General features: G+C 49.6%; 1 protein-coding gene and 1 long non-coding RNA gene across 2 annotated transcripts in view; one reads left to right on the forward strand and one right to left on the reverse strand.

Annotated features, from left to right (window-relative positions):
• Positions 1-678: 678 nt before the first annotated feature.
• Positions 679-8,044, reverse strand: LOC115071664. Its single transcript, XR_003850771.1, has 4 exons — positions 7,675-8,044; positions 6,198-6,316; positions 3,326-3,431; positions 679-1,440 (listed from the first exon to the last, which is right to left on the reverse strand). It is a non-coding gene; the product is annotated as an uncharacterized LOC115071664 (long non-coding RNA).
• Vsig8 (V-set and immunoglobulin domain containing 8) overlaps positions 5,112-23,758 on the forward strand; it is a 147,998-nt gene continuing 129,351 nt past the window's right edge. Inside the window, exons 1-7 of the mRNA XM_017800065.2 lie at positions 5,112-5,182; positions 8,815-8,990; positions 9,447-9,648; positions 9,781-10,002; positions 10,718-10,837; positions 11,102-11,309; positions 12,424-12,702. Coding sequence (XP_017655554.2) covers positions 5,134-5,182; positions 8,815-8,990; positions 9,447-9,648; positions 9,781-10,002; positions 10,718-10,837; positions 11,102-11,309; positions 12,424-12,702 — 1,256 coding nt within the window. The 5' untranslated portion in view covers positions 5,112-5,133. The remainder of the gene's footprint in view (positions 5,183-8,814; positions 8,991-9,446; positions 9,649-9,780; positions 10,003-10,717; positions 10,838-11,101; positions 11,310-12,423; positions 12,703-23,758) is intronic.

Raw genomic sequence — 23,758 nt, forward strand, 5'->3', positions numbered from 1 at the left:
GCTCACAATCTTTCATCAATATGTGTCTTCCTGTGTATCAATGGACAACCCTAGTTCTTTTCTTTGGGAATAACACAAAACAAATTCAGGATCTTGCAATATGACTGAAATCCCTTCAGGTATCTCTCACTGTAGTCTGCTGTGTAGTCTGACCCTATGGGAAAGTGCCCCCAGTTCTGGAAACACGGGCCTACCAGAGCATTTTGGGAGGAGGTGTTAGAGGGAAGAACTCGCGGGAAGTGGGGAAACCTCCTTTTTATCCTTTGGGCGGGGCTCATTGCTTCCTGCCTCTTAACACTTCCCTTTCCAGCCAGCCCTCGGGGAGCAGAGTGGCTTTTTAGCTCCACCTCTGCTGGTGCCACATTCTTCAGCTCAGGCCCCTATCCTGGTATCCAGGCAACAGGAAACAAACAGGAAGAGAGTGGGCCAGCCAAGTCAGGCTTATGGGGAAGGCTCAACCAGACACCTACTAGCTTTCTTCTGATGCCTCTCTACCTCTACCTTCCTGGGCAATTGGTCAGGGCAAGGCAGGCCTGGGACCACCCTGGAGGTTGAGGGGACCATAATTCTCCTTTGCAGATACGTGCTAGGAGAATCCAAGTAGCGAAGTAAAGACAAATTTTATTTCCTTAAGTTCAAAAGCCAAAGTCCCAGTGGACATACAGATTATCTCCAAATCTGTCTACATACACATGGTCCAGGCTGATCAGTTTGAGTTCTCAAATCTATCTGAGTTTGAGGACTTGGCTCTGATCCCAGGGAGGTGCTCTGGGGGTTTGGGCAGAAGGTCTCAAGAGGTTTAGTTCTCAAGGATTTTACCCCCTCAGTCCAAAAATAATCACCAGCTGTCACTTGGTGTTTCATTCTTCTCACATATGTCCGGCAAGGCCCTGGCTTATTTGCCACACACAGACATTTCTCTGGTGACCTCTGGGCTCCCCCAGTTTTCTCTCTGGCACACTATTAGTTACCTTTTCAATCTCTGTCTAAACATCATTTCCACCAGGTGGGGCCTTGTGAATATTAAATGCACAACGTATACCACGGACTAGGTGTCCCTTCCCTTGTCTTTGCTTGCCATCAGAGAGGTGCTGGAAGGAGAGGGGCTGAGTCTCCTTCACTCTTTCCCCATTTCTAGAGTGAAGTCATGCCAATTATGGTTTGAGGGAGTGAAGGTTGCACAGTGTATGGTTGATCTCCATAAGGATACCTTTTATCTCCAAGGTCTCTCAAATCTTCCTCAGCTTTGTCATCAGGATTTCACATACTGAATCCAGAGCTTCTCAGAATCCAGAGTCCAGCATGTCTGTGACCATCTTCCTCTGAGATGTACATGACGTTGTCTCTGTGGTGGCTCCTAACTCCTGTTTCCAGTTTCTCTTCGGAGATTTTCCTCTGTGGTATAACCCTTCCCTAGATGTTCTGGGGTGAGCTCTGGGTCTGTGTGGGAACATGGAAGAGGGAGATGAGAGACTGGCCAGGAGTCAGGAAAGTTTCAAGGGGGTCAAGTTGCAGTCCTGAGCCAAGGCAGGTTAGCTGGGAGCCTGGGCAGGGAGAGAAGGGCTGGGGGTTTACGTGGAATTGCTGAGAAGGTGGATTTGGAGGAAGAGTAAACTGCTTGTCTCTAAAAGGATCTGGGGTGGGGTGGTACCACATCTCAGAAGTGGCTCTGGGCTTCTGTGAATCCTGTCTGTTTCTTTCCTTGCTCTCTCTTTCTGTTTATTCTTTTTTAAGCCTCTGTTTTTGACTTTTTGTTTCTTTCTTAGACTACAATCAAGTACTATCTGAACTATCCTTCTCCCATGGAAAATGCACAAAAGAAAGGGCTATTATCTCCTGGAAAGCTATGGTTTTTTCAGGAAAAAGCAAAGGGCCTTTTAGAAATTTGTCTAATGATTGGGTTCTAAATCATAGCTCGGATCCTCTGCTTCCCTTTAAACATTTGATGAGCCATATGCATGCTGTGTGTGTTTCTGTCTCTGCCCTTTAGCTAGTCATGATTTTCCTTAATCTATCCCTTCTCTCTTGGCACTGAGGGAAGTCTAGTACTCTCTGAGATCAGCCCGAGTCTTTACGGGATCTGAAAAGGAAATGGGTGGGGAAATGGGAGGTTGGGGGCAGAGACAGATAGGGAACAGACAGGGAAGGAGTTGGAACAGAGTGCCTCTCTGGAGTGGGGCCTTCTTCCTCTGCTGAGGATGAGGCCCAGAGAGCTACTGGGCTGTAGGTCAGAGGGTGGAAACAGTAGGCTGGACCTATGCCTGGTTTCCTCCTCCCATCACCTCTCCCCCAAACACCTGCAGGGCTCAAAGCATGGGGCAGAAAGGCTGACAACTTCTTTTATAGGCTCCAAATTGCAATGAGGTGACAATTAGCCCTCAGTAGGTCAAGGGGACCAAAGATGATGTTCTGCCTTTTCAAGCTTTGAGAAACCCTGTATGATCGCCTCAAAAGCTGCTGTTTTCCTAGGTTGTCAGCCTTCCTCAACTCCTATCTTGTAGACTTCACAACCAGACCCCTTGCCTAGTAAATCCCTCTGATGGGATTCATCTTTTGGTTGGATTTGCTGCCAGGGCCCCACTGTTACTCATAGCTTCTTGCATCTGGGAGCTTCCTCAGGCTGTGAGCAGGTGGTGGAGCAGGACTTCAGAGGTTACATTTGTTATGGGATTAAGCTGCTCCACCTCCACCCAGTGGGCTCATGCACATTTGGATTCTTCCCTTACTTCTTGGGCTCCTGATCAATATTACGACTAGTACTCTTCCAGAGTTGAGCCAAACCAGGATTTAGCAGATGGAAGCTGATATCTTTCTATATCACAAAATCTCACTTTTGATTACCATGAATCCCCTTGATCGTATATTCTTAACCCATTATTTTTTACCTCAACGATAGCTTGTTCTAACTCAAATCCCAAACTCAATTGAAACTCATTTGTAACTAATCCTAAATCAGTCTCAACCCAGCCTTTGATTTAGCTCAACCTGTGTTCCTAAGCAAATCTGCAAATGACGCTATAAACCCATTTCTATCATAGCACAAAGCCCAGCTACAACTAACTTCTAGCTGCACTTCTAGCTATAATTCTAACCCTAATATTGACCTTAACTTTAATCCCATCAAGTCTGACCTCAAGCTCATTCGTAATTTCAACTAACCTCGAATTTAACGCCAGAGGCAGCCTTCACAGCAGTGAACCCTTGCTTTACATCTCAGTTTAGAGGATCTATAGCTCTACTCCTTTCCATTCAGTCTCCCTCTTCCTGGTCCCGCCTCCACTCACCAGTGACCTTCCACACTTTCTTCTGATGTCTAGTAGCCCACCTGGTTACCAAGTCCTTTTTTGGACCACTCCAGTCAGGATACTTGTCTATTACCCAGTAGCAGCAACTGAATGAATCCATGTTTCTCTAGGCTTCTGTTTTCTCATCTGTAAAATGAGGACAATGACCCCTGTTTTCCAGAAGGCTCGGGACAATCCCATAAATCTCAAAATAAATAAGAAAATAAGGAAATCCTCTGTGTACATCTGGTGGGCCCCAGAGTATGTTATTGTTGGCAGTTTGGGTAGAGGGGTTTGGGACACAAGAGTCATGTGGAGTCCTTGTGCTTCCTTATTGTTCTTATTCTTCCCAGAGGGTGGGTCCTGGCAGCATTCCTGAACCCCTAACTCTCCCCAAGACTCTTCCCTGTCTGCCCTTCCTAAGCCCCAGGTCAGGAATGAAGAAGGTCCTGGGCTTCATTGAGGGACTGAAGTTGTTGAACAAGGCCCCTCACGGGGCAGCTCTGGAGTCCAGGGAAGGTTCCAGGACTGTTCTGTACCTCCTGGACCAACCAACCAAGGCTGGCCTTCCCCTTTCTCTTTCTGCCAGCTAAGACCCTCCCACCCCAACTTCAACCTGTCCAGAACAGTCTTGGTGTAGTGACCCTGATGATATTGGTTGCCCAGTGGACAGTCCAGACTATGAGGGTCCTTGGTCTTAAGGGGATAATGACCCCTGTTAATGGGCCTGCATTAATCCTTTCAGGCTTGGCTGGGCTACCAAGAAATCTCTGAAGAAAGCACACAGAGGGGCTCAGCCCTCTCTCCCATCTGCCTACCTATGAGGGGTGTACATGTCCCCCTGCCCTGCTCACCCTGGAAATTTCCTTGCCCCGGACAGTCCCTTACTCCCTCCCCATTCCTGACCCCACTTCTTCAGGCCTCAGCGAACTGATTTAGATTTGTGTGAGAGGTAGTGGTCTGGATCCTCATAGCACCTCCTGCTCTTAGGGGTCCTAGAACCTGAGGATGACAGCAAGGGTGGGGACACAGTGGCGGAGGAAAACCCTGTTCTTGTATACGCCGCCCCCCTTTCAGCCCCAGAGGCCCCATTCCCTTTGAATGGCCAGAGGAAAGCTACATTCCTACATTCCTTTCGTGTGCCTGGCCTTAGGAGAAGGGGCCCTTTTCTGGTGCACCATCTTATAGATAGAATCTGGAGGGCTTCCCCTTTGAGGTCAGGGCATGCTTGGAGGGGTTGGGGCCTGGAAGCCTGGGTTTACAATATGAGGGTGTGCTGGACCCCAGGATGTCCTTGGTCAGTGTTAACTCTTCACAGCCTGGCCACCGTACCTCTCCAAACCTGGCTTCTCCTTCCCCTTTTCCACCTCCCCCAGGGAAGGAGCAACAAATGAGTGGTGAGGGGAGCTCTGTGGACGCTGAAAATGGGGCTACTGTTGTCACCCCAGGATGTAGCCAGGAGGAAGTGGAGGTTTAACAGGTGCCTAATTACAAGTCCCGCTGGTTGCCCTGCGCCACTCTCAGGACAGGGAAGAGCTTGGGTGAGGGCTGGGTAATGCCTGGGTAGGCCATCCTGTCACCCTGCTAATTAGGGCTACTCGGGCTCCTCCCCAAGGCGGGGACCAGGCCCCCTCCCTCCCATAGAAATAACTCTGGCTGCTCCCTAGCCTGGCACTCATTGCACCTTCCTGCCACCCCGGGCAGTGTCTGGGCCCTCCGCTCCCCCTCCCTCCACCTGCCCCTTCCACCCACCATCACCACCACCACCACCACCACCACCACCACCACCACCACCTCCACCGGCCCACAGGAGCCCAGCTCAGGCGGAGGAAAGACCAAGTCTAGAGAAATGGGAGTTCGAGGAGCATTCCACCTTCTACTCGTGTGCCTGAGCCCAGGTATGGGGCTGGGCAGGGGCAGATAGCCCAATATTAAGCTAGATGGTCAGGAAAAAGGGCAGTGAGGGTTCACAGAGGAGCCTCAAAGATGGTGTGAGAGGTCCTGGCAGGGCCTGTCTACTCTCAACTTGCAGACAATGATTTGGATGCTGTCAGAAGGATATCTCTTCCAGAGAGCCTGTGCATGAAGGCTTGAGACAGTGCCTGTGTGCAGAGGACTCAGAGTAGATCTTCATGGTGTCTGACAGCCTGAGGGGCTTGTACATGTGTGCAGGTGTTATTTGTGCTATGCCCATGCTGGAAGCAGGAGATAGGGTTCGCTTGGAGGTACAGAGTTACTTGTGGAAGCTTCAGGTGGGGTAAAAGTCAGGTGAGCAGCGGCTCTGGGTGGGGGCTGAGGAGGAGCCTGGGAAGGATCAGTTTCTGTCAGACATCTGTGTGCTGTTCCCCGTGTGAGGGCTGTCTCACCCAAGCCAGAGCATGAGGCCATTTACTTTGAAAGGGCTCAGTCTGAAGAGTTGCTTCTATCATGGGCAGTGAGAAACCAGGCCTGGGACCTCTGCTGTGGGCCTTCTGTGCTGTGAGTCCATAGGTCATGACTCCTCTCCGATGAGCTTGGAGAGGGTGTGGACAGGATGAATGGTAAACTCTCAGAGCCCCTTCATCTCTCCAGGGCACTCCTGGAGGGCAGGGCTCAGGTTTGGATACTGTGGCTGCCTGCCCAGGATTGGGCAAGTCCCAGCAAGGGCCATTTTATTCTGTTGGGTATTGCTGAAAAGAGCTTGGAGCTCCTCTTGGGGTCTAGATGAAGGATGATGAGTGAGAAGGAGACTCAGAAGTAGGCCATTTCAGCCTCTTTGTGTATGTGCATATGTGCACCTGTGTGTATGCACATGTGTGACTGCTTGCATTTCTGGCAAGATTCCTGCAGCACCCTGTGTCTGCTGTGGGCCGATGTGGCAGAGTACACTCAGGAAGCCCTGATTACTAGGGGAACTGGGGTATCTCCATGTACTCAGTGCATCTGCTGCAGTTTGAGCTGGATGCTTGCTGTGTGGATTCCTGCACCGATGCGCTCTGAGCTGCCTCTTCTCTCCTCTGTTCCCTTCTTTCACCTTCTAGCTTGGAAGCAACCTGAAAATTCAGAATGAATTTCTCAGCTAAGAATAGATGCTTACTAAGGTGACACTCCCCACAGAGGATGGCCAGCCCTGACGATTTTGTGAGGGACAATCACTCGTGCCTTGGACAGCTTCCTAACTCCCCAGTGTCCCTCTTTCCCCAAGTCTCCTCACCTATCACTCTTTTCCACCCTGACTTTCTTCCTTCTACACAGCTTCCCTCTTCTTTTACATTCCCTGGAAGTCCTTCCCCAGTGCCACAGCAAGAGAAACCAGGGTGAGATGCCAGGAACAACTTCCTAAGGGGTGGGAGGAGGTACAAAAAAGGTAGAACTCTTGGGAGGAGGCTGAGAAAGCTTCTAAGGAGATTGAGGAGCTGGGGTGAGGCTCCTTGGCCTGGGACAGTTGAAGAAAGACAGCCTGGTGCAGGGTGGAGGCATCCTCTTCCAGCCTGTCTGTCCTCCCCAAGCCCCTTTCCCTGAATATCTACCCTCTGCCTCCATGGTGTGGGAAGAGAATTCTCCCTGTTGTGAGCTGCTTCTAGTGGCGTCTCTCTAGGGTGGAGTCTCTGCTCTCAGTGGAGTTCTGGCTCATCCCTGGCTTGTCTCTTGCCGCCCCAGGATCTGGCAGATGGCATCAGGATCCTTATCTCAGGAATGTGCTGGTATTCTCTTGGCCTAGGGCTGCAGGAGGCATCCCTGGGTACCGTTACAGCGCCAACAGCCAGCCTGGCTGCTCTGGGCCACCCTGGAGTCTAGCAGATTAGGGAATAGCTGGTGGGCTAGCCAGGCTTCTGAGTGGTGGGTTCAGTGATTCCTGAGATATTGGGGAAAAGAAAGGGCCCTTACTGACCTCTCTAGAGCTAGGCTACATTTGGCACTGAGGGTTTCTGCAGATATGTCTGGTCTTGAATGGCCGCGCAGGAAACCACAGAAGCGTGAAGTGGGCGTGTCTTAGATTAATGTTACTCTGTTCTGACAGTCTCTTGTGTGTGTAAGAAAAGAGGGACTGCATGAGCATATATTTACATTTGAGGGCTTGAAAGAGCGTGACTCTGTGTCCATTTGTTTTGCCTATGACAGTGTGAATTGAGAGAGAGAGAGAGAGAGAGAGAGAGAGAGAGAGAGAGACTCTTTAAGCTTCAAGTGGTCCTGAACTGGAGGAAGATGGAACAGCATGATTGCTGAGACTTGGGGTTGGGACCCCAAAGAGCATATTAACTCAAAAAGACCACAGATAGAGAAGCTTGTAGAGGGCCTTGTAGAGGGAGTGTTGCAGAGGGAGTTAGGGAGCTGAGTGTCTAGGGTGGAGCCCTGGGTTCACTCCCCCCTTATTCTTCTCTAGGTCTAACCGGTTAGGGCCAGTGCTTACCTGAGGCTTCAGGGTAGGGAGGAAAAGGAGCGCAGTCCTGAGCTTCCTGATCCTGACTCAGTGGCAGGAGGGGCCCTAATGGGAGGCAAGCAAGTGGGAGCAGTGATATCTGAGCCATACAATCATACAGGGAGAAGGACACACAGTCTACAATGGCACACATTGCCATTCAAGGCTCATTCTACAAATATAAGCTGCCATAGTCCCAGGCAGGCATTGCCACTCACTCCTGAACATAGCCTGGCTCTAGGGCATGCTGCTTATTGTCATGCAAGGGCACATACTATCACTTAGAACTTATATAGTCAGTATGCATTATCACACACACACATCCACACACACACACACACACACACACACACATACATATCCACACACCCCAACATACACAGATATACCCAATCTCCCCAGGAGTCACTGTATCCACTCCGCATTATCGCACACACACATCCACACACACACACACACACACACACACACACACATACATATCCACACACCCCAACATACACAGATATACCCAATCTCCCCAGGAGTCACTGTATCCACTCTCTTGCTTCTGGATGGAGTACTTCACTTGGCCCAGATGGTGTACAGATACAGCTCATACAGGTGGATTTTAACAGTCTGTTTCTTCCAACAGAACATTTAACAACTCTAGGATCTACACACACAGACACACAGACACACACACACACAGACACACACATACACACAACCACATTATCAAGTAAATATATTGGCAGATATCTTACATGGTCATGTGCATTAATATCTTTTCATCTATTAATACTCATAAGTGTACCATGCACATTTGTGTATATATATATTCATACATGAAAACACACGATCATGTGTGTATATATAAGCATAACACAACAGCTATGTGTAAATAGTGTTCAATTTTAGAATATATACAAAAGTTCACAAGGATGCCCTGATACCATCATATGAAGAAACAAGCAATGTTAAGTATGTACAGGCATACGTATGCAAGTTCACACACACATACACAAACAACACATGAGCAGCCCCTCATCTCTATGGGAGCCTCACTGAGCCCTGCTTGGCACCTGACAGAATAGTGGATAGGGAGGCTGAACCTGACTACTCTGTTCCCTTCTTCCCACACTTCACTAGCACTGCTGTCTGCTGTGAGGATCAATGGGGACGGCCAGGAGGTCATGTATCTGGCGGAAGGTGACAATGTGAGGCTAGGCTGCCCATATATTTTGGACCCTGAGGATTATGGTCCCAATGGGCTGGACATCGAATGGATGCAGGTCAACTCAGAACCCTCACATAGGGAGAATGTGGTAAGTGCTGAGCACAGGGTTCTTTTAATATCAAGTTACATTATGATGACAACTTGTTGGGAAGCCAACATCATGAGGGAGAAGGGGGCAAATAAGGAAACAGAGACCTTGAGCTTCCTCCAAAATCTCTCAGGGAAAGGGGCAAGAGATGTCCAACTGGGAATGAAGCCAGCCAGTCATTCCGCCTTCTCTTACCCCATTGCAAGGGGGAGATGAGGTGTGACTCTTGACCTCTGACTTTGGAAGTCAGCAGTCTGATCTTATATTTTTCCAGAGTGCCTAATCTCATCTACTCTCACCCATTCTATGAGGTCAGTGGGCCAGGCATATCATTCCCATTTTGGGGGCTGAGAAAACTGAGTCTTAGAGAAGTTCAGTGAATTTCCCAGCCAACTTACATGACCCTACTTGACTCAGCTTGTCTCAGCACCTGCTTCCCTTCTTCCTTCTTCACAGTTCCTTAGTTACCAAGACAAAAGGATCAGTCATGGCAACCTTCCCCATCTGCAGCAGAGAGTTCGATTTGCAGCCTCAGACCCCAGCCAGTATGATGCCTCCATCAACCTCATGAACCTGCAGGTGTCTGACACAGCCACCTACGAGTGCAGGGTGAAGAAAACCACCATGGCCACCAGGAAGGTTATTGTCACTGTCCAAGGTATGACCAGATAGATTCCTCTGGGCTCCTTTGTCCAGGCTTCAGAGCCAAGGGCAGCTTGGCTACTGTGAGCCTGAGGCTGGCTCCGCCTCTTGGCTGATTCCTGGCTCATATTTGCTTACTTTGTTGCAGCACGTCCTGCAGTACCTATGTGCTGGACTGAAGGCCATATGACAAAGGGCAATGATGTGGTACTGAAGTGCTTTGCCAATGGAGGCTCCCAGCCCCTCTCCTACAAGTGGGCCAAGATCAGTGGGCACAGTCACCCCTACCGAGCCGGGTCCTACCACTCCCAGCACAGCTTCCACTCTGAGCTCTCCTATCAAGAGTCTTTCCACAGCTCCATCAATCAAGGTGAGGAAACCCCAGTCAAAGGAGAGTGAAGCTGAGGAGAGGATAAAGGGGCTAGGGGCCTATGGGGACTTCCTTGGCTTAGTAATGGCATCGAGTCAAACCTGGAACCAGACAGCTATTCTGGGTCCACTCCAGCAGTTGCTATTGAGGGAAGAACAGAAGGTTTAAGTGGAATGTCAGTCCAAAGCAACATGGTCAATTTGGAAAGAACATGGATCTGAGGTAGAGCTGGGCTTGAATCTTGGCTGGGACATTGACTGGTAGTAAACCTCAAGGAAGTGGCTTAACACCTCTGGTCCAGATGAAAAAGGAACACTGACTAATAACTATCTTTCACTGGCATGTGAGGATTAGATGGGATGAGGTGTGAGGCTTCTAGCACTTAGAGGAGTTGAATAATATCCATGATCAAAGAATAACAGAGCTAGATGGTACCATAGAGTTCCTGTGGTCTGATCCTGCCCTCACTGTCCAAGTGAGTAGTTGAGCTGTTTTTATCCCCAAAGTCACAGAGAATTTAATGACTGTCTTGTTGCTGAGAGAGGGGTCCTTCCCTGTCTTTTCATCTCAGACTTGCACAAACTGGCAATAAGACCTTCCTTGCTTTCAAAGTGGCATCCCATCCTCCATGCCCCAGGGGCTGAGGCTGGGTGGGAATTTTCAGAGACCAGGCTTGTCTGTTGGCTATAGTCCTATGATGCTCCTCCAATTACAGGCGTGAACAATGGGGACCTGGTGTTGAAGAGTATCTCTGCAGAAGATGATGGGCTGTATCAGTGCACAGTGGCTAACCATGTGGGCTACAGCGTCTGTGTGGTGGAGGTGAAGGTCTCAGGTAGGTATAGCTGCCCTGCAGGGCCCCTGGCATGCAAGGGTTGGACTATAAGCACCTGGGCTCTATTTTGGAGCCTCAGTTGCCCGTCTGGCCACTGCTGTCAATCTAGGGCTGCTGGAAGCCTTCTGCTGATATGGTTAACTTACACCTTGCCATATCTTCCTCACGGCTGCCCAGGGCCCAGGGACTTCCTGGGTACTTTCCCACAGAGCCCCCCACCTACCAGGCTGTCAGAAATCTGACCACCTCCATTTCTCTCCACAGACTCTCAGCGTGTAGGCATGATCGTCGGCTCAGTGCTGGGCTCTTTGCTCATGCTGGCCTGCCTGGCAGTAGGCATCTGGGGGCTCATCTGCTGCTGCTGCGGAGGCAACGGGGCTGGCGGCGCCCGTGGTGCCTTCGGCTACGGCGGCGGGGTCGGCGGCGGGGTCGGCGGAGGGGCCTGTGGCGGCGACTTGGCTAGTGAGATCAGGTAAAACCTGATGCATGCTGCATGCTGCTGCACGGCAGGGGACCGGCGCCCTGCCCTCTTCACCCCTGCCTGCCACCGGCCGGCTGGGAACCCCACCCCAAACCTGCCCGCCATCGCCACGGAGTGCTGGGACCTCAGCATGTCGACCTGTCACCCGCCGCATGGCTTTTCTGTCTCTTCCCCTTCCCGCTCCCAGTCTTCACCTCTGCTCCCTGCCCTCCCTTTCCTTCCGGTCTATGCACTTCTCTGTCTGGCCTAGACTGTAAGCTCCTGGAGGGCAGGGTCTATGTTTTATTTTTTCCCTCCTTTCCCTTGTATTGCGCCGGTAAGAACCTCAACATGCCTATTTAAGAAGAGTTAAAATACCAATAGTGCGAATAACTTATATTAGAAGCAAACTAGAAATAAAAATAGAACAAGACTAGCAGTGTTAATGATTGCAACGCCCTGGGGCCGAAGGAGGGAAAGACCGAGGGGCAGGAGGTGAGGACAGCCTCCCAGACTGCAAGGTGAAGGTTAGTCAAGGAAAAGACAGGGACCAGGGACCGCAGCTCCGGGATCACGAAGGCCCCTTCCAGCTAGTGGTTCCGGAAAACACCAGAAAGGGATGCAGGGCGCCTGGCTGGGGCTGTCCGCTGTGAGCTATTGGGACCTGTGGGGACAGGCCGGGTCTGCAGGATGGGGATGGAGGCTGCAGGGTTTCCAGCCTGGAAAGGTGCAGGGTCTGCAGGATGGGAATGGTGGCTCTGGGATCGCTGCAGGGCCTCCAGCCTAGGAAGATGCAGGATCTGCAAGATGGGGATGGGGACTGTGAGGTCTCCAGTCTAAGAAGGTGCAGGGTTTGCAGGATGGGGATGGGGACTGTGAGGTCTCCAGTCTAGGAAGGTGCAGGGTTTGCAGGATGGGAATGGAGGCTGCAAGGTCTCCAGCCTAGGAAGGTGCCGAGGGGACAGAGTAGGTTGAGGCTTAGAGAGAGGAGAGAGGAGAGAGGTGAGGGGCAGGAGGAGGGAGGCGAGGGAGATGAGAGGTTGCCAAGAGCCCCCAGCTCTGCCCAGGCCGTGCCAACGCCGCGCCGTGGAGGAGCCCGCTCACGCGCCCGCCTGTTGTTTTCCAGAGTGGACGCCGAGGCGCCCGGGTGCAAGGCCAGCGGGCGCGGCAGCCGCGTCACCCACCTCCTGGGGTACCCGACGCAGAACGTCAGCCGCTCCCTGCGCCGCAAGTACGCGCCCCCGCCCTGCGGCGGCCCCGAGGACGTGGCCCTAGTGCCCCGCACCACCTCTGCCTGCGAAGCGGGCCCCTCCCCGGTCTACGTGAAGGTCAAGAGCGCGGAGCCGGCCGACTGTGCCGACTGCGCCCAGGTCGAGCAGCAGTCGTGCAAGGACGGCCTTTTAGTGTGAGCGCGCGCCGGGCTGCGCCCCGGCTGGGAGGCGGGAAGGAGCTCTCTGCCCGCAGCTGGGGACAAGTTGGGGCGGGCGCAGACCTCGCTCTCATTCGGCCGCCAGGCGGCTGGGAGTGCAGGGGAATTTCCCTCAGACTTGTGTAGGGAGGCAGAGCCAGCTACGCTAAAGTGGGAGGGGACCGAGGACCTAGGAAGGCAGTCCAGAGCTCTCCTGGACCCCCGGGGGCCTTGCCAGGGAGAGAGAGGGTGGGAGGAGGAAGCAGCCGGCATCCCGCAACCTCAGAGGTACAAGCTGGGTGTCCCCAGCCAAGGCAGAGGGCCCCGAGCTGGGTGCGGGTCTGGCCTGAACTGTACTGTGTGTGAGATCTGAGCTCCGAGGCAACAGTGTTAGCGCAATAAAGAAGCTTTAAGACGAGACCGAGGTGGCTGTCTAGTGTTCCACGGAGGGCTGGGCATGGGGCGAGGACTCCGCCCCATACCTGAATCTTCTGTGTCCCCTTCTTAGAGAGGAAATCAGAGATAGAAGGGGACATCTAATTCTACTGCTCCACCAGACAGGTGGGGAAACTGAGCCCCTTCTGAACAGACTTTAGAGGTTCAAAGCCTACTTTTCCTTTTTCGCTCTGGAAGAGGAGAGGTGGCGGTGGTCAGAGATGATGTCTCTTTCCTGGCCATTCTCAGCATCTTTTCTCAGTCCACCATCTACCTAATCTGGACTTCTCAACCCCTCCCAGGTGTACATCTTCCTTCCAACAGCCACGAACATTTAGACTCACTCAGACCCTGTAGGATAGAAAGATGGCCAGGCTGTCTAGCCCAGGCTGTCTTCCCTGTGATGGGAAGGAAATTAAGTTTATCAGGCACCCACTAAGTGTCTGGTGCTCCAAAATATTTTGTTTTACTTACTTCTTAACTTTGATTTTGTGAGGCAGTGCATTGTTTCCATTATACAGATGAAGCAATTGAAGTTCAGGGGGATTAGGTATTTCAACCAAGGCAACAAAGATAATTCAGGATTTGATCTAGCGATATTTGACTTCAGGACATCAAGCTGTTTCTTTGATACCTGAATTCCTTCTATAACATTCCTGATGAAAGCTTTCCCAACCTCTTCTTGCCTACCTCTAGGGCAGCTCAGTGCCTTCCAAAGAGCAAACTTCTGTCAAGATTTCATAGAGTATTTCTTCTTTTGAATGAATGAACTTTTTGTTCCTTAGTCCAAGATCTACTTTCAAGGAGCCCAGTGCCTCACATTTCAATTCAGCTGCCCCTAGTGGAGCAAGTGGTTGTAGTCTGCATAGGACACCTGTCTGGTGTTAAGTGGTTAGGGAGTCTTCAGAAATGAATAGCACTTTAAGCCTACCCAGTTCTAAGCCTGCCTCTCCCCAGCCACCTGCTTGTGGAGAGCCTAGACTCTTTTACTTTGCTTCTCTTTTCTAGAGGGGAAGCTGGTCTTCTTAATTCTTCATGCTCCTGCCTTAGGGCAGCATAAAGTGATTACGCATAAGGCCAAGTACCCTACTTGGTACTAAATGGCTTGGGATTTGCCAATGGGTGGTGGCATTGTCCACTCTGCCTTGACAGAATGGGGACAAGGGAACCAGAGACCTCTTACCTGGGAATTGGGGGTGGGAGGGGGCTGCACAGGGATAGAGAAGGAAGGGAGTTAAGCAAGGAGGAAGTAGAAAACTTCAGGAACTATCTGTCCTTGCATTTATTTGGTCATGTTTGTGAGCTCCTTTCAGATGACTTATTCACAGATAGCATTGGCTCTTCAGCAGGGCACTGTGCCTGGCACACTTCCTGCCCTGAGGCAGGTGACTGATGAGGTTGACATGGTGAAGGTGCTCCTGGTCTGAGGAGCCTCCACCCCAGCCTCCTGCCATGTAGTGAGGCGTTGAGGGAGTCATCTGGCTTACAGGTTGTGTTGAGTGACATCATCTTCCCAGTCTTGGGAGCCAGGAAGGTGTGCTTAGACCCAGCTTTCATTTGAGTGGTGGCAAGAGTGAGGCTCCGGTAAGAAAAGCCCATTAAAAAACAGCAAGAGAGACAACTTCCTGTTAGGGTGAGTCAGCTGGGAAGTCCAGTGAAGTTCTTAAGAGAAAACTGAGATGGCAGCTGGCCTGGACTCCTTCTTTCAGGGCCAGGAGGGACGGAAGCTTACTGGTCCAACAATTGATTTCACTGCAAGAACACCGGGTCTTCTTTGCTTGTTTTTTCTGCGTGCAACTGGCTTGCTGCTGGAGGATGGCTCTTACAGTGATAAATGTTGAACAGTGCCTTGGAGTAAACTGGCCCAGGGGTCAGGGAAGCTCTGATTTGTAGCATTCCTTAAGTTCTGTGACATAAATGCTCCCACAGCTCAATGCTCAAGCTGCCAACATGGTGTTAACCACCTGGGGTTGGAAGAAATGTTCAGTGGCTCACCCTTGTGCAGGATTTCCATAATCCAGGTGCAATAGAAGTAAATAAACAGAATTGCAGTAAAATAATGAAGAAATGGTGAATTTTCTCTTAGCCCCCTGTTTTGATACAATTTACTTCATTGTAATTTTCTAGGATTTGCTTTTAAACAGTGGCTGCTGTTGACTAGCTGGCTTGTAAAATTTAGGTGGGCCATGTCACTGTGTGTGTTAGTCAGCTTTGATTCACTGTGACAAAATTCCTGAGATAATGAATTTTGAGAGGAAAGGTTTATTTTAACTCACAGTTTGGGAGCTTTCAGTTCATGGTTGCTTGGCTCCTTTGCCTTTAGGCTTTCCTTTGACAAAACAGCGCCTAAGGCTGTGAAAGGACAGTAGAAGAAGGCAAGAAGAAATGGCTGGAGGAGGGACTGGGTTCCTAATATCTTCTTAAGGGCATGCCCCAAATGACTTAACTTCCTTCCACTAGCTTTACCCCTCAAAGGATCCATCACTTTGCAATAGTGACAGGGCCTGAAACCAAGCTTTTAACACACAGGACTTTGGGGGCCACTAATCTAAACAATACTACCAGGCAAATGGAATGCTGGGCCCAAATGCTGCCTCAGAGTGGAGATCTCAAGACAGCCCTGACTGCTGCCTGTTTTTTGAGAGACACAAAGAGCACTTGCCCCCATTCCTCTTCCTGTTCCGCCTTTTGTACCTCTCCTCAGCCTTGTCAGGGCCGAATTCTAGTTCTTATGGTCAGGGAAAAATCGCCCTCCTACATCTTTACTTTTTGATAGTCACTAGAAATCCACTTTGGCATCTGTAAGATTTTCATTAATTTGCTTTATAGTGTGCCTGACGCTGAGAAGTCCATGCTAGAAATGCTTCTGAGTCCTCACTGACTCAACTCCTCTGACTCCCCTCCCCAGCCCTTTGCAAGGCACTCTCTAGTCATCTTAAGCTTCCATTCTCAAGCTCATGGGTGGGGTGGAAGCCCATAAATCGCCTAAGATTGTCCATGAGCGCGTAGGCTGACCCTTGCTCTAGGCCTAGTCAAACTGTGGTCTATTTTGGGTGGGGGGTGGATTTGTTTTCCCACTTACTAGAAGCAAAGGAATTTTGGGACTTCCACTACCTGACTCTGTGGACTTAGGTTGTGGCCTGCCTAGAGGCAGGAGATTGACCAGAACTTTAGCTCGTCCCCAAAGCTTCCTAGAGCTTCCTCCTGGCTTGGTCCCCTCAATTGCTGGAAGACTAGGAAATCCTGCTCTTTATCTATTTTGTTCATCTGGAGCAATCATTTCATTTATTCCTGGTGTAAGGAAACTAAACTGATTCTGTTCAGTTCCTTGTTTGTACTTTAAAATTAATTTTTGTATAACCATCCTCCCTTTTGTAAAACAGTAGAAGTCAAACAAGAAAGGATTACAGTATATCATAGTGTCACTAGTTTTTTTCAGAAATATAATATTGAAAGTCACAAATTTCTTGCTTTTTCTGAGAAGTAATATACATTCTCTTTATGACCTAAATAACAGGTTGGCAAATATAGCTTGAGGGTCAAATTTGGCCCATGGCCTGATTTTATATATCAATAAATCTTTATTGACAGTTCTTTGTTCTTAGGGAGAATGTGCTGAAGGGGAGGAGAGGTGGTGACAGTGTTTGTTTCATGAAATCTGGAAGACTTTGAGTTTGGTCACTGTGCCTGTTGGCAGGGAGTGGACAAGATGGCCTTCTACTGGCCGTCTGTAGCCACTGCCTTTAGCAACCTTCTTGGATGCCTTCTAGAAGGACAGGCGGGATGAGAATAGGACAGTAGGGAGAAGACTGAATCTTCTGACCAAGGCAAGGAATTGAGCAGAGAGGACAGGGAACAAACTGCTGAACTCATTTCATTGAGGCTGAGGGAGGTGATGATAGGTACTAGGTGGGCTTTTGAAGAAAAGAAGGATGAAGAAAAATTGTAAGAAACATTTGTGAACTACTCATATTCACATATGCAAAAGGAGCCTGTGTTTTTAGCGTCAGACAGAACTAGGCCCGTAGTTTTGAGTAAGTTCTCGAAGCTTCAGATTCTTCATCTGTGAAATGGAATAGCGAGATGATTATTTGATGTGATATGCATATTACACACACTGTTACACAGTAGAGATTCGGAAAATGAGTGATTCCTCCACATCTAATCTGCAGCTTCATCTCCCACAAGAGGGCAAGCCTGGAAGCCTGGATCTAACCGAACAGAGATGGGGCAGAGACTAGGGTGATGGGAGATCCACAGGGAACGGGTGGGGCAATTAGAATGGCACTTTGAAGTTGAATTTAGAAAGACAGTTTGCCACCTGGGGGAAGGAACAAGGAGTCCAGGAGGCAGCCAGTAGTGAAGTAGGAGGAAAAGCAGACTGTTGTGAGACCTGTAGTCCATGTGCGCACACTCATGTTAACAGCAATCTCCTTTGTAATGCTGATACTAATAATATCAGGAAGCACCTGAAACACAGGCTTGACAGAGGCCTGGACAAGCTTCCAGAATCCTACAGCACCTCCTGGGACCAGGGCGTGTCTTCCTGAGCCATTTCCCATTGACCTGCCCTCAGTTCCTGGCACTGAGGCCCACAGCTGCTGCCCTCTGGCCCAGTGCCCCCTAGGGTATCCTTTATAGCCCTGACTATGACAACTGCTCCCAGATGGACCATTCCTCCTGAGAGGGTTCTTCAGCTTTTTCAAAGCTGAGGAGGGGCCTTCCCAACAGGTGTGCATAGATTTGTGGCTCTTTTTTTCCCCCTAGAAAATCAACTCAGTTTTGGAACTGGGCTCCTTTGGTCCCCGCTGGGCCATATACCTGCCTGGGCTCTCTTCCCTTGCTAGGCTCCTCAGCATTCCCTGGGCTTTGCTCCCCCTTCTACCAGGATTCCTACAGTCCCGTGGTCCTAAGCAAAGGCTAGAATTTAGGCTCATAATGCCTCCTCCAGCCCCAGGCCTCAGCCCCTTGGCCGAGGTAGTTTTTCTTGCCTGTAAATTCCCCTCCCTCCTTTTCAGTCTTCCCTCCCAGAAAGCAGACAGGCCCCATCATCCCAACTTCTTCCCTGCTTCTAGACAAGAAGGGTGTTTACTCAATTATCCTTTTCTGTTTTGGGAGCGTCCTGTTATTCTCCATCTCTATCAGCCTAGGCTTTCCCTGAGGGTGGTGGCCTTGTTTCCTTTCTCAGCTGAGCTTAGGATCTCAGAATCTCTCTGAGCTGATGGATAAAAATTAATGTACTGGATAGTTTGTGCTAGTGACTCTTCTCCCTACTAAGTAATGACAGTGGCTGATGTTTTGTGATTACTTTAGGGAAATGGGGTTGCAAAAGCCACAAATGTCCTTCTAGACCCTTCTTGAAGATGCTTGTGGAGCTTAACTTTTCCTGAGAGAAGCTGGCCCAGAAGAGTAGGGCAGGAGTGTCACCGAAGTGCCAGGCTCCCCAGGACAGAGCAAGGAGCCATGCCTACCAGCTACATCCTGACACCCCTGTCCCTCTGACTAGCAGACTGTCAAAGTTCTTCCCTGTACAGCATGCAGGCTTCTCATTCGTGGCTTGTGAAAGACTTGAGGAAATACCTTGTCTGTGAGTCCTGCTATTAAAAAAAATTGAGCAACAGATCCTTGGTCAGAAGCCTAGCCTGCTGTTATAACATTGTTCCTGTGGTGTAATCTGATTCCTTCTTTTCAACAAACATTAGCCTTTCCAGGAATGGAGCATTCAGTCTGAAAAGGGAAGTAAACGAGTCAGCAATACTTTCCCAATGGAGTCCCCCACCTCCCTACCTAGTCATCTGAGATCTGCATGCTAACAACACCCAAATTTATGTACCAGGGCCAGACTTCTCTCCTGAATTCCATACTTGCTTTCTGCTTAGATATGGAACAGACCGTTCAAAGTTAGCATGTCACAAAGACTGCCTTGAACCATACCTAAATCTACCCTGCTGCCTTCCCCATTCCAGCTGATGCCAACTCTGTTCCTTGATTCCTATCTTTATCTCATCTTTCTCTTACTATATCCCCGCTGTCACAAAGTCCTGGAGCTGCCTTCAGAGCAGGTTTAGAACCTGTTTCTCACCTGTTGCTTTACAGTTCCTAATCCCTCTATGTCTTGCCGGGTTACAGCAGTGGGGCCCTTGGTGACTGCCCTGCTTTCTTCCTTTTCACCGCCAACATATTCTCAACAGAGCAGCCAGACTGGTAGATCATTCTTCTGTTCATACCCCTGAAATGGCTTCCCAAAGTCAGATCCTTACACTGGCTGCAGACCTCTTCCCCTTGGTGACTTGAGTTATTACTTACACCCCTACCCGACTCCCCAGTCATACTGGCTCCTGACTCTTTCTGGAACACCTTAGGCTTCAGCCCTGGCTGTTCTTTACTCAGAATACTGCTCTTCCAGATTGCCCAATGCAAGTCCTCTCCTCCTTCCCATCTTTGCTCAACTGTGTCCTCAGTGAAGTCTGTCCTGGCTGCAGTGATCTGCCTGTACTTGTCATCTTTAATCTGCACCCATTTCTTTAATTTGCAGCACTTATCCTCGTGTAACATATGATTTCATTTGTTGTAAATACTGATAATCGATCCACCCCTCTTCCCCTGTGCTATCACCTCCATAAGGAGGAGGTACAAGACACGGGTGGGTCTTTGTCTGTTTTATTCATTAATAAACTCTTAAAAAGTGCCAAGCATGTGCTGGTGAGATGGCTCAGGTAGCAAAGGCCCTTGCCATACAAGCTTGGTCCTGAATTTGATCCTTAGAACCCACATAAAGGTGGAAGGGGAGAACAGATGCTACAAAGTTGTTCTCTGACTTTCACACATGTGCCATGTATGGTACAAGAGCCTGCCCCTATCATGTACAAACACACACACACACACACACACACACACACACAGAGACACCAGAAATGCCAGGCATATAGTGAAAGCTCAATAAATCTTGTTTCTGGGAGGGGGGTGGAGAGGACAAAGGAGCAGGAGGAGTTAGCCCTCAGGCCCCAGCCTCTGTCTGATGAAGGTGATGAAGAACAGCCAGTCCTCTCAGGGATGGTGAGCTTCCTAAAGACTCTCTGAGGGTTGTCTGAGTCCAGACTGCTGGAGGCTGAGGTCTAGCAGTAGAATCTTGTAACCTGAGACCCTTGACTCCCTCAGTGGAGAGAACATGTGACAGTTGCCATGTCTCGTCCACTTGCCTGCCCCAGCTCCCTGCATTAACCTCTTAATTAACAAACATGCTTTGGGGATACACTTTCAGTGTGTGACAGGACTGGGATATTAGACCTCATCCTTTCAGGAGCAGCCAGCCTCCTAAGGGAAACCACTAAGCTCATTTGGAAAAAGTGAAGAATGATGCATATAGCCATTGATTCAGCTTAGTGCGAGCTGGGAGAATTGATGCTATGAGATTACTGAGGAAAGGCCTGTGCAAGTAGGACACCCCTGGGCTGGGCATTGGATCACTTGCTTAGAAAGCAAGATGAGTAAAGGGGTACATACCAGGCTGGAAGTTATGAGGAAAAGCCTGGATAAAGAGATAGTACATGACTGTGTCAGATTGAAAGGACAGGTCAGAGCACCATCTTTCTGGAATGGAAGGTGTGAGTGGGGGTTGCTGATGGCAGTCATCTTCATCTTGAGGCCACTTAGGACTAGGACTGGGGAGGGTACGTGTATGTACGTCAGCAGTTGTGTTCCTCATCCTCCATTCTGGGCCCCTTCATTTCTTCTGCTGCAAACTGTCCACTGAAGCCTCATTCCTTCAGCACTCTGACTTTCTCTCCATCCTCCCCAGACTTCTCCAATCCAAACAGTGCAAGGAAATTCCTTTTTAGTGTTCAGAAATCTAGTTGACCCAGTCTCCAGAAATGAGGCTGGCTCTGAAGGCAACATTGAGGCTGTGCTGAGCCCTGGAGGCAAGGTGACAACTTGGCAAGGGGATGTTTGTATGTCCTTCCAACAGGAGGCTGTGTGGTGAGAGGGTAGGATGTTCAGTGGGGGTACTACTGATGATCAACTGGTCACGGAGTCAAGTTATAAGGCACAACAGACCACAGTATCCTCCTTTACCCCAAGGCCCAGACTTGGAATGCCCTTAAATCTCTGCCTTCCCTTCCTTAGGCAACTCAATGGCCCTTGGAAGTATCCAGGCCATCTCCAGCCCAGAGTGACTGAGCATCTAGAGGCATGTCTACTTTAAGCTTGATGCAGCTCTGAGGCCATCAGTGAGTCACCTGTAGGCAGACACTGGTCTCTGTTCAGCAGAACCCTCCCAAATGTCCTGCAGGGGCATGTTGGGCTCTCCGTTCCTTAACCTCTTGAACTAAGGCAGCAACTCTTGATGTCCTCTCCACAAAAGGATGCCACAGAGCTTCTGACCTGGCTTGTGTGACTCACCTCTGAGGGACAATCACATCTAACAAACCAGTTGCTTTGTAGAGAGTGAAGCACTGCCCCCCGTGTCTGACCATGCCTGACCAAGTCAGTCATTGCTTTGAAAGGCTTCTCCCAGAGAGCCTCAGGAGCTCCATCCAGACATTCCACGTGAAACTAAATGTTGCAGAGGTGGCTGTCGGGTGGGTTGGAATCACAGGGGCTGGGGTCAAGGACAGTTATGCATGGCTACTGAGGCAGTTTCAACACTCCCCACCATTATCAACTTCAGGTTCCGAATGTTCTGGCACTTTCTGGAAATGCGTAGGTAGGACCCAGGCTAGAGGAAAGAGGAAACTATGGGTTCAGATCAGTTTGGGCTGAAGGTGCTTTGGGAGGTGCGCTTATCTGAAGTTCACGTGCAAGGACCCTGGCAAATCTGCAATATTATAGGCATATTGCCATTGTCCTAGGAGGGAGTAGAATCAGGGCAGAGGAGGGCTTTTCTTCCTCAAGTTGATTTACATCAAAACTATGAGGTTGAATTCCATGAAATTATCTATATTGTCTATATCTATGACAATTTTCATCTGATTCGACCCAATATAATTTTAAACCTCCTATTTTTTTTTATAAGATCCTGTCCCCTGATAATTAAGAATGAATGAATTCTTGACTTCATCCTACAACATGCTCGGCTCTCTGCGTTACCACTGTTGGTGAATGTCACCCCTGTCTGTCTGGTTACAGATGTGCCTGTTGTGTCATGGTTACAGATGTGCCTGTGGTGTCTGGTTACAGATGTGCCTGTGGTATCCTGGTTACAGATGTGCCTGTGGTGTCCTGGTTACAGATGTGCCTGTGATGTCCTGGTTACAGATGTGCCTGTGGTGTCCTGGTTACAGATGTGCCTGTGGTGTCCTGGTTACAGATGTGCCTGTGGTGTCCTGGTTACAGATGTGCCTGTGGTGTCCTGGTTACAGATGTGCCTGTGGTGTCCTGGTTACAGATGTGCCTGTGGTGTCCTGGTTACAGATGTGCCTGTGGTGTCCTGGTTACAGATGTGCCTGTGGTGTCCTGGTTACAGATGTGCCTGTGGTGTCCTGGTTACAGATGTGCCTGTGGTGTCCTGGTTACAGATGTGCCTGTGGTGTCCTGGTTACAGATCCTTGTCTTTCTGTCACCTCTCCATCTTCTTTTCCAGGCTGCAGTCATTTTCTTCCAGGATTGCTTAGATCACTTCATCTTCCAGCTTTCACCCCCACCCCCCACTTCTTCACTCAAAGCCAGCAAAGTCTTTTTAAAATGCAAGTCTGATCATGCCATTTCCTTACATAAAGCTCTTCTGTGGCCTTTTTTACATTTATAATTAAAATTTAAAGCTTACCATGTCCTACCAGACCCCACCTGACCTGACCTCTATAGCTGGCTCTTCCCAAGGTTCTTCTTGCTCATTACCCGCTGGCCATGGGGACCTTCCTTTTGACATCCACACACGTCAGGATCTTTCCGGAAGACTCTCCTTATTTACGGATACCTCAGCTTCCAGTCTTCCCCATTCTGTTTTACTAATTCTCTGACTCTTCCTGCTGGATGCGGCTGAAATGTCCCTTCCTCAGAGAGGCATTTTGTGTTGCCTTCTTGACAGCTATATTTTGCTCCCTTGTTATTCTTGTTTGTGGTTTTCAGTTATTTTCCTCTGTAGAGCTTAGCACAATTTTAATTAACCATTTGTGCTTATTCGCCTGTCTTACTGGAGTAAGCGTCCTGAGGGTAGCAAGAGCAGAGACACATTGGAGTCCTTGGCAGCTGCTTTCCCATCACTGCCTCTTACATTTAATAGGTACTCCTTAAAAGCCTCACCAAGAGCTGGGCATGGTGGCGCATGCCTTTAATCCCAGCACTTGTGAGGCAGAGGCAGGTGGATCTCTGTGAGTTCAAGGCTAGCCTGGTCTACATAGTGAGTTCCAGGACAGCTGGGGCTACGGGGAGACCCTGTCTCAAAAAGATCAAAAAAAAAAAGAAAAAAAAAGAAGCCTCACTAAGAGAGTGAATTCCAAAGATAGACAGCTCAGTTGGCCAGGACATCAGGGTCTGTTCTGCTACTTTGAATTCATCTTATGAGTTGTAAAGCTGGAGGTTTGTCTTTAGTCTTGGGGAATGGGTCTCAGTCTGGGAATTGTGATAGAAAAAAAGTCCAAGGGGAAGGATCCTCATATTTAAGTCCACCTTAAAAAAAAAA

The sequence above is a fragment of the Nannospalax galili genome, unplaced genomic scaffold, assembly GCF_000622305.1.
Source record: "Nannospalax galili isolate Female #2095 unplaced genomic scaffold, S.galili_v1.0 scaffold579, whole genome shotgun sequence".
NCBI lineage: Eukaryota > Metazoa > Chordata > Mammalia > Rodentia > Spalacidae > Nannospalax > Nannospalax galili.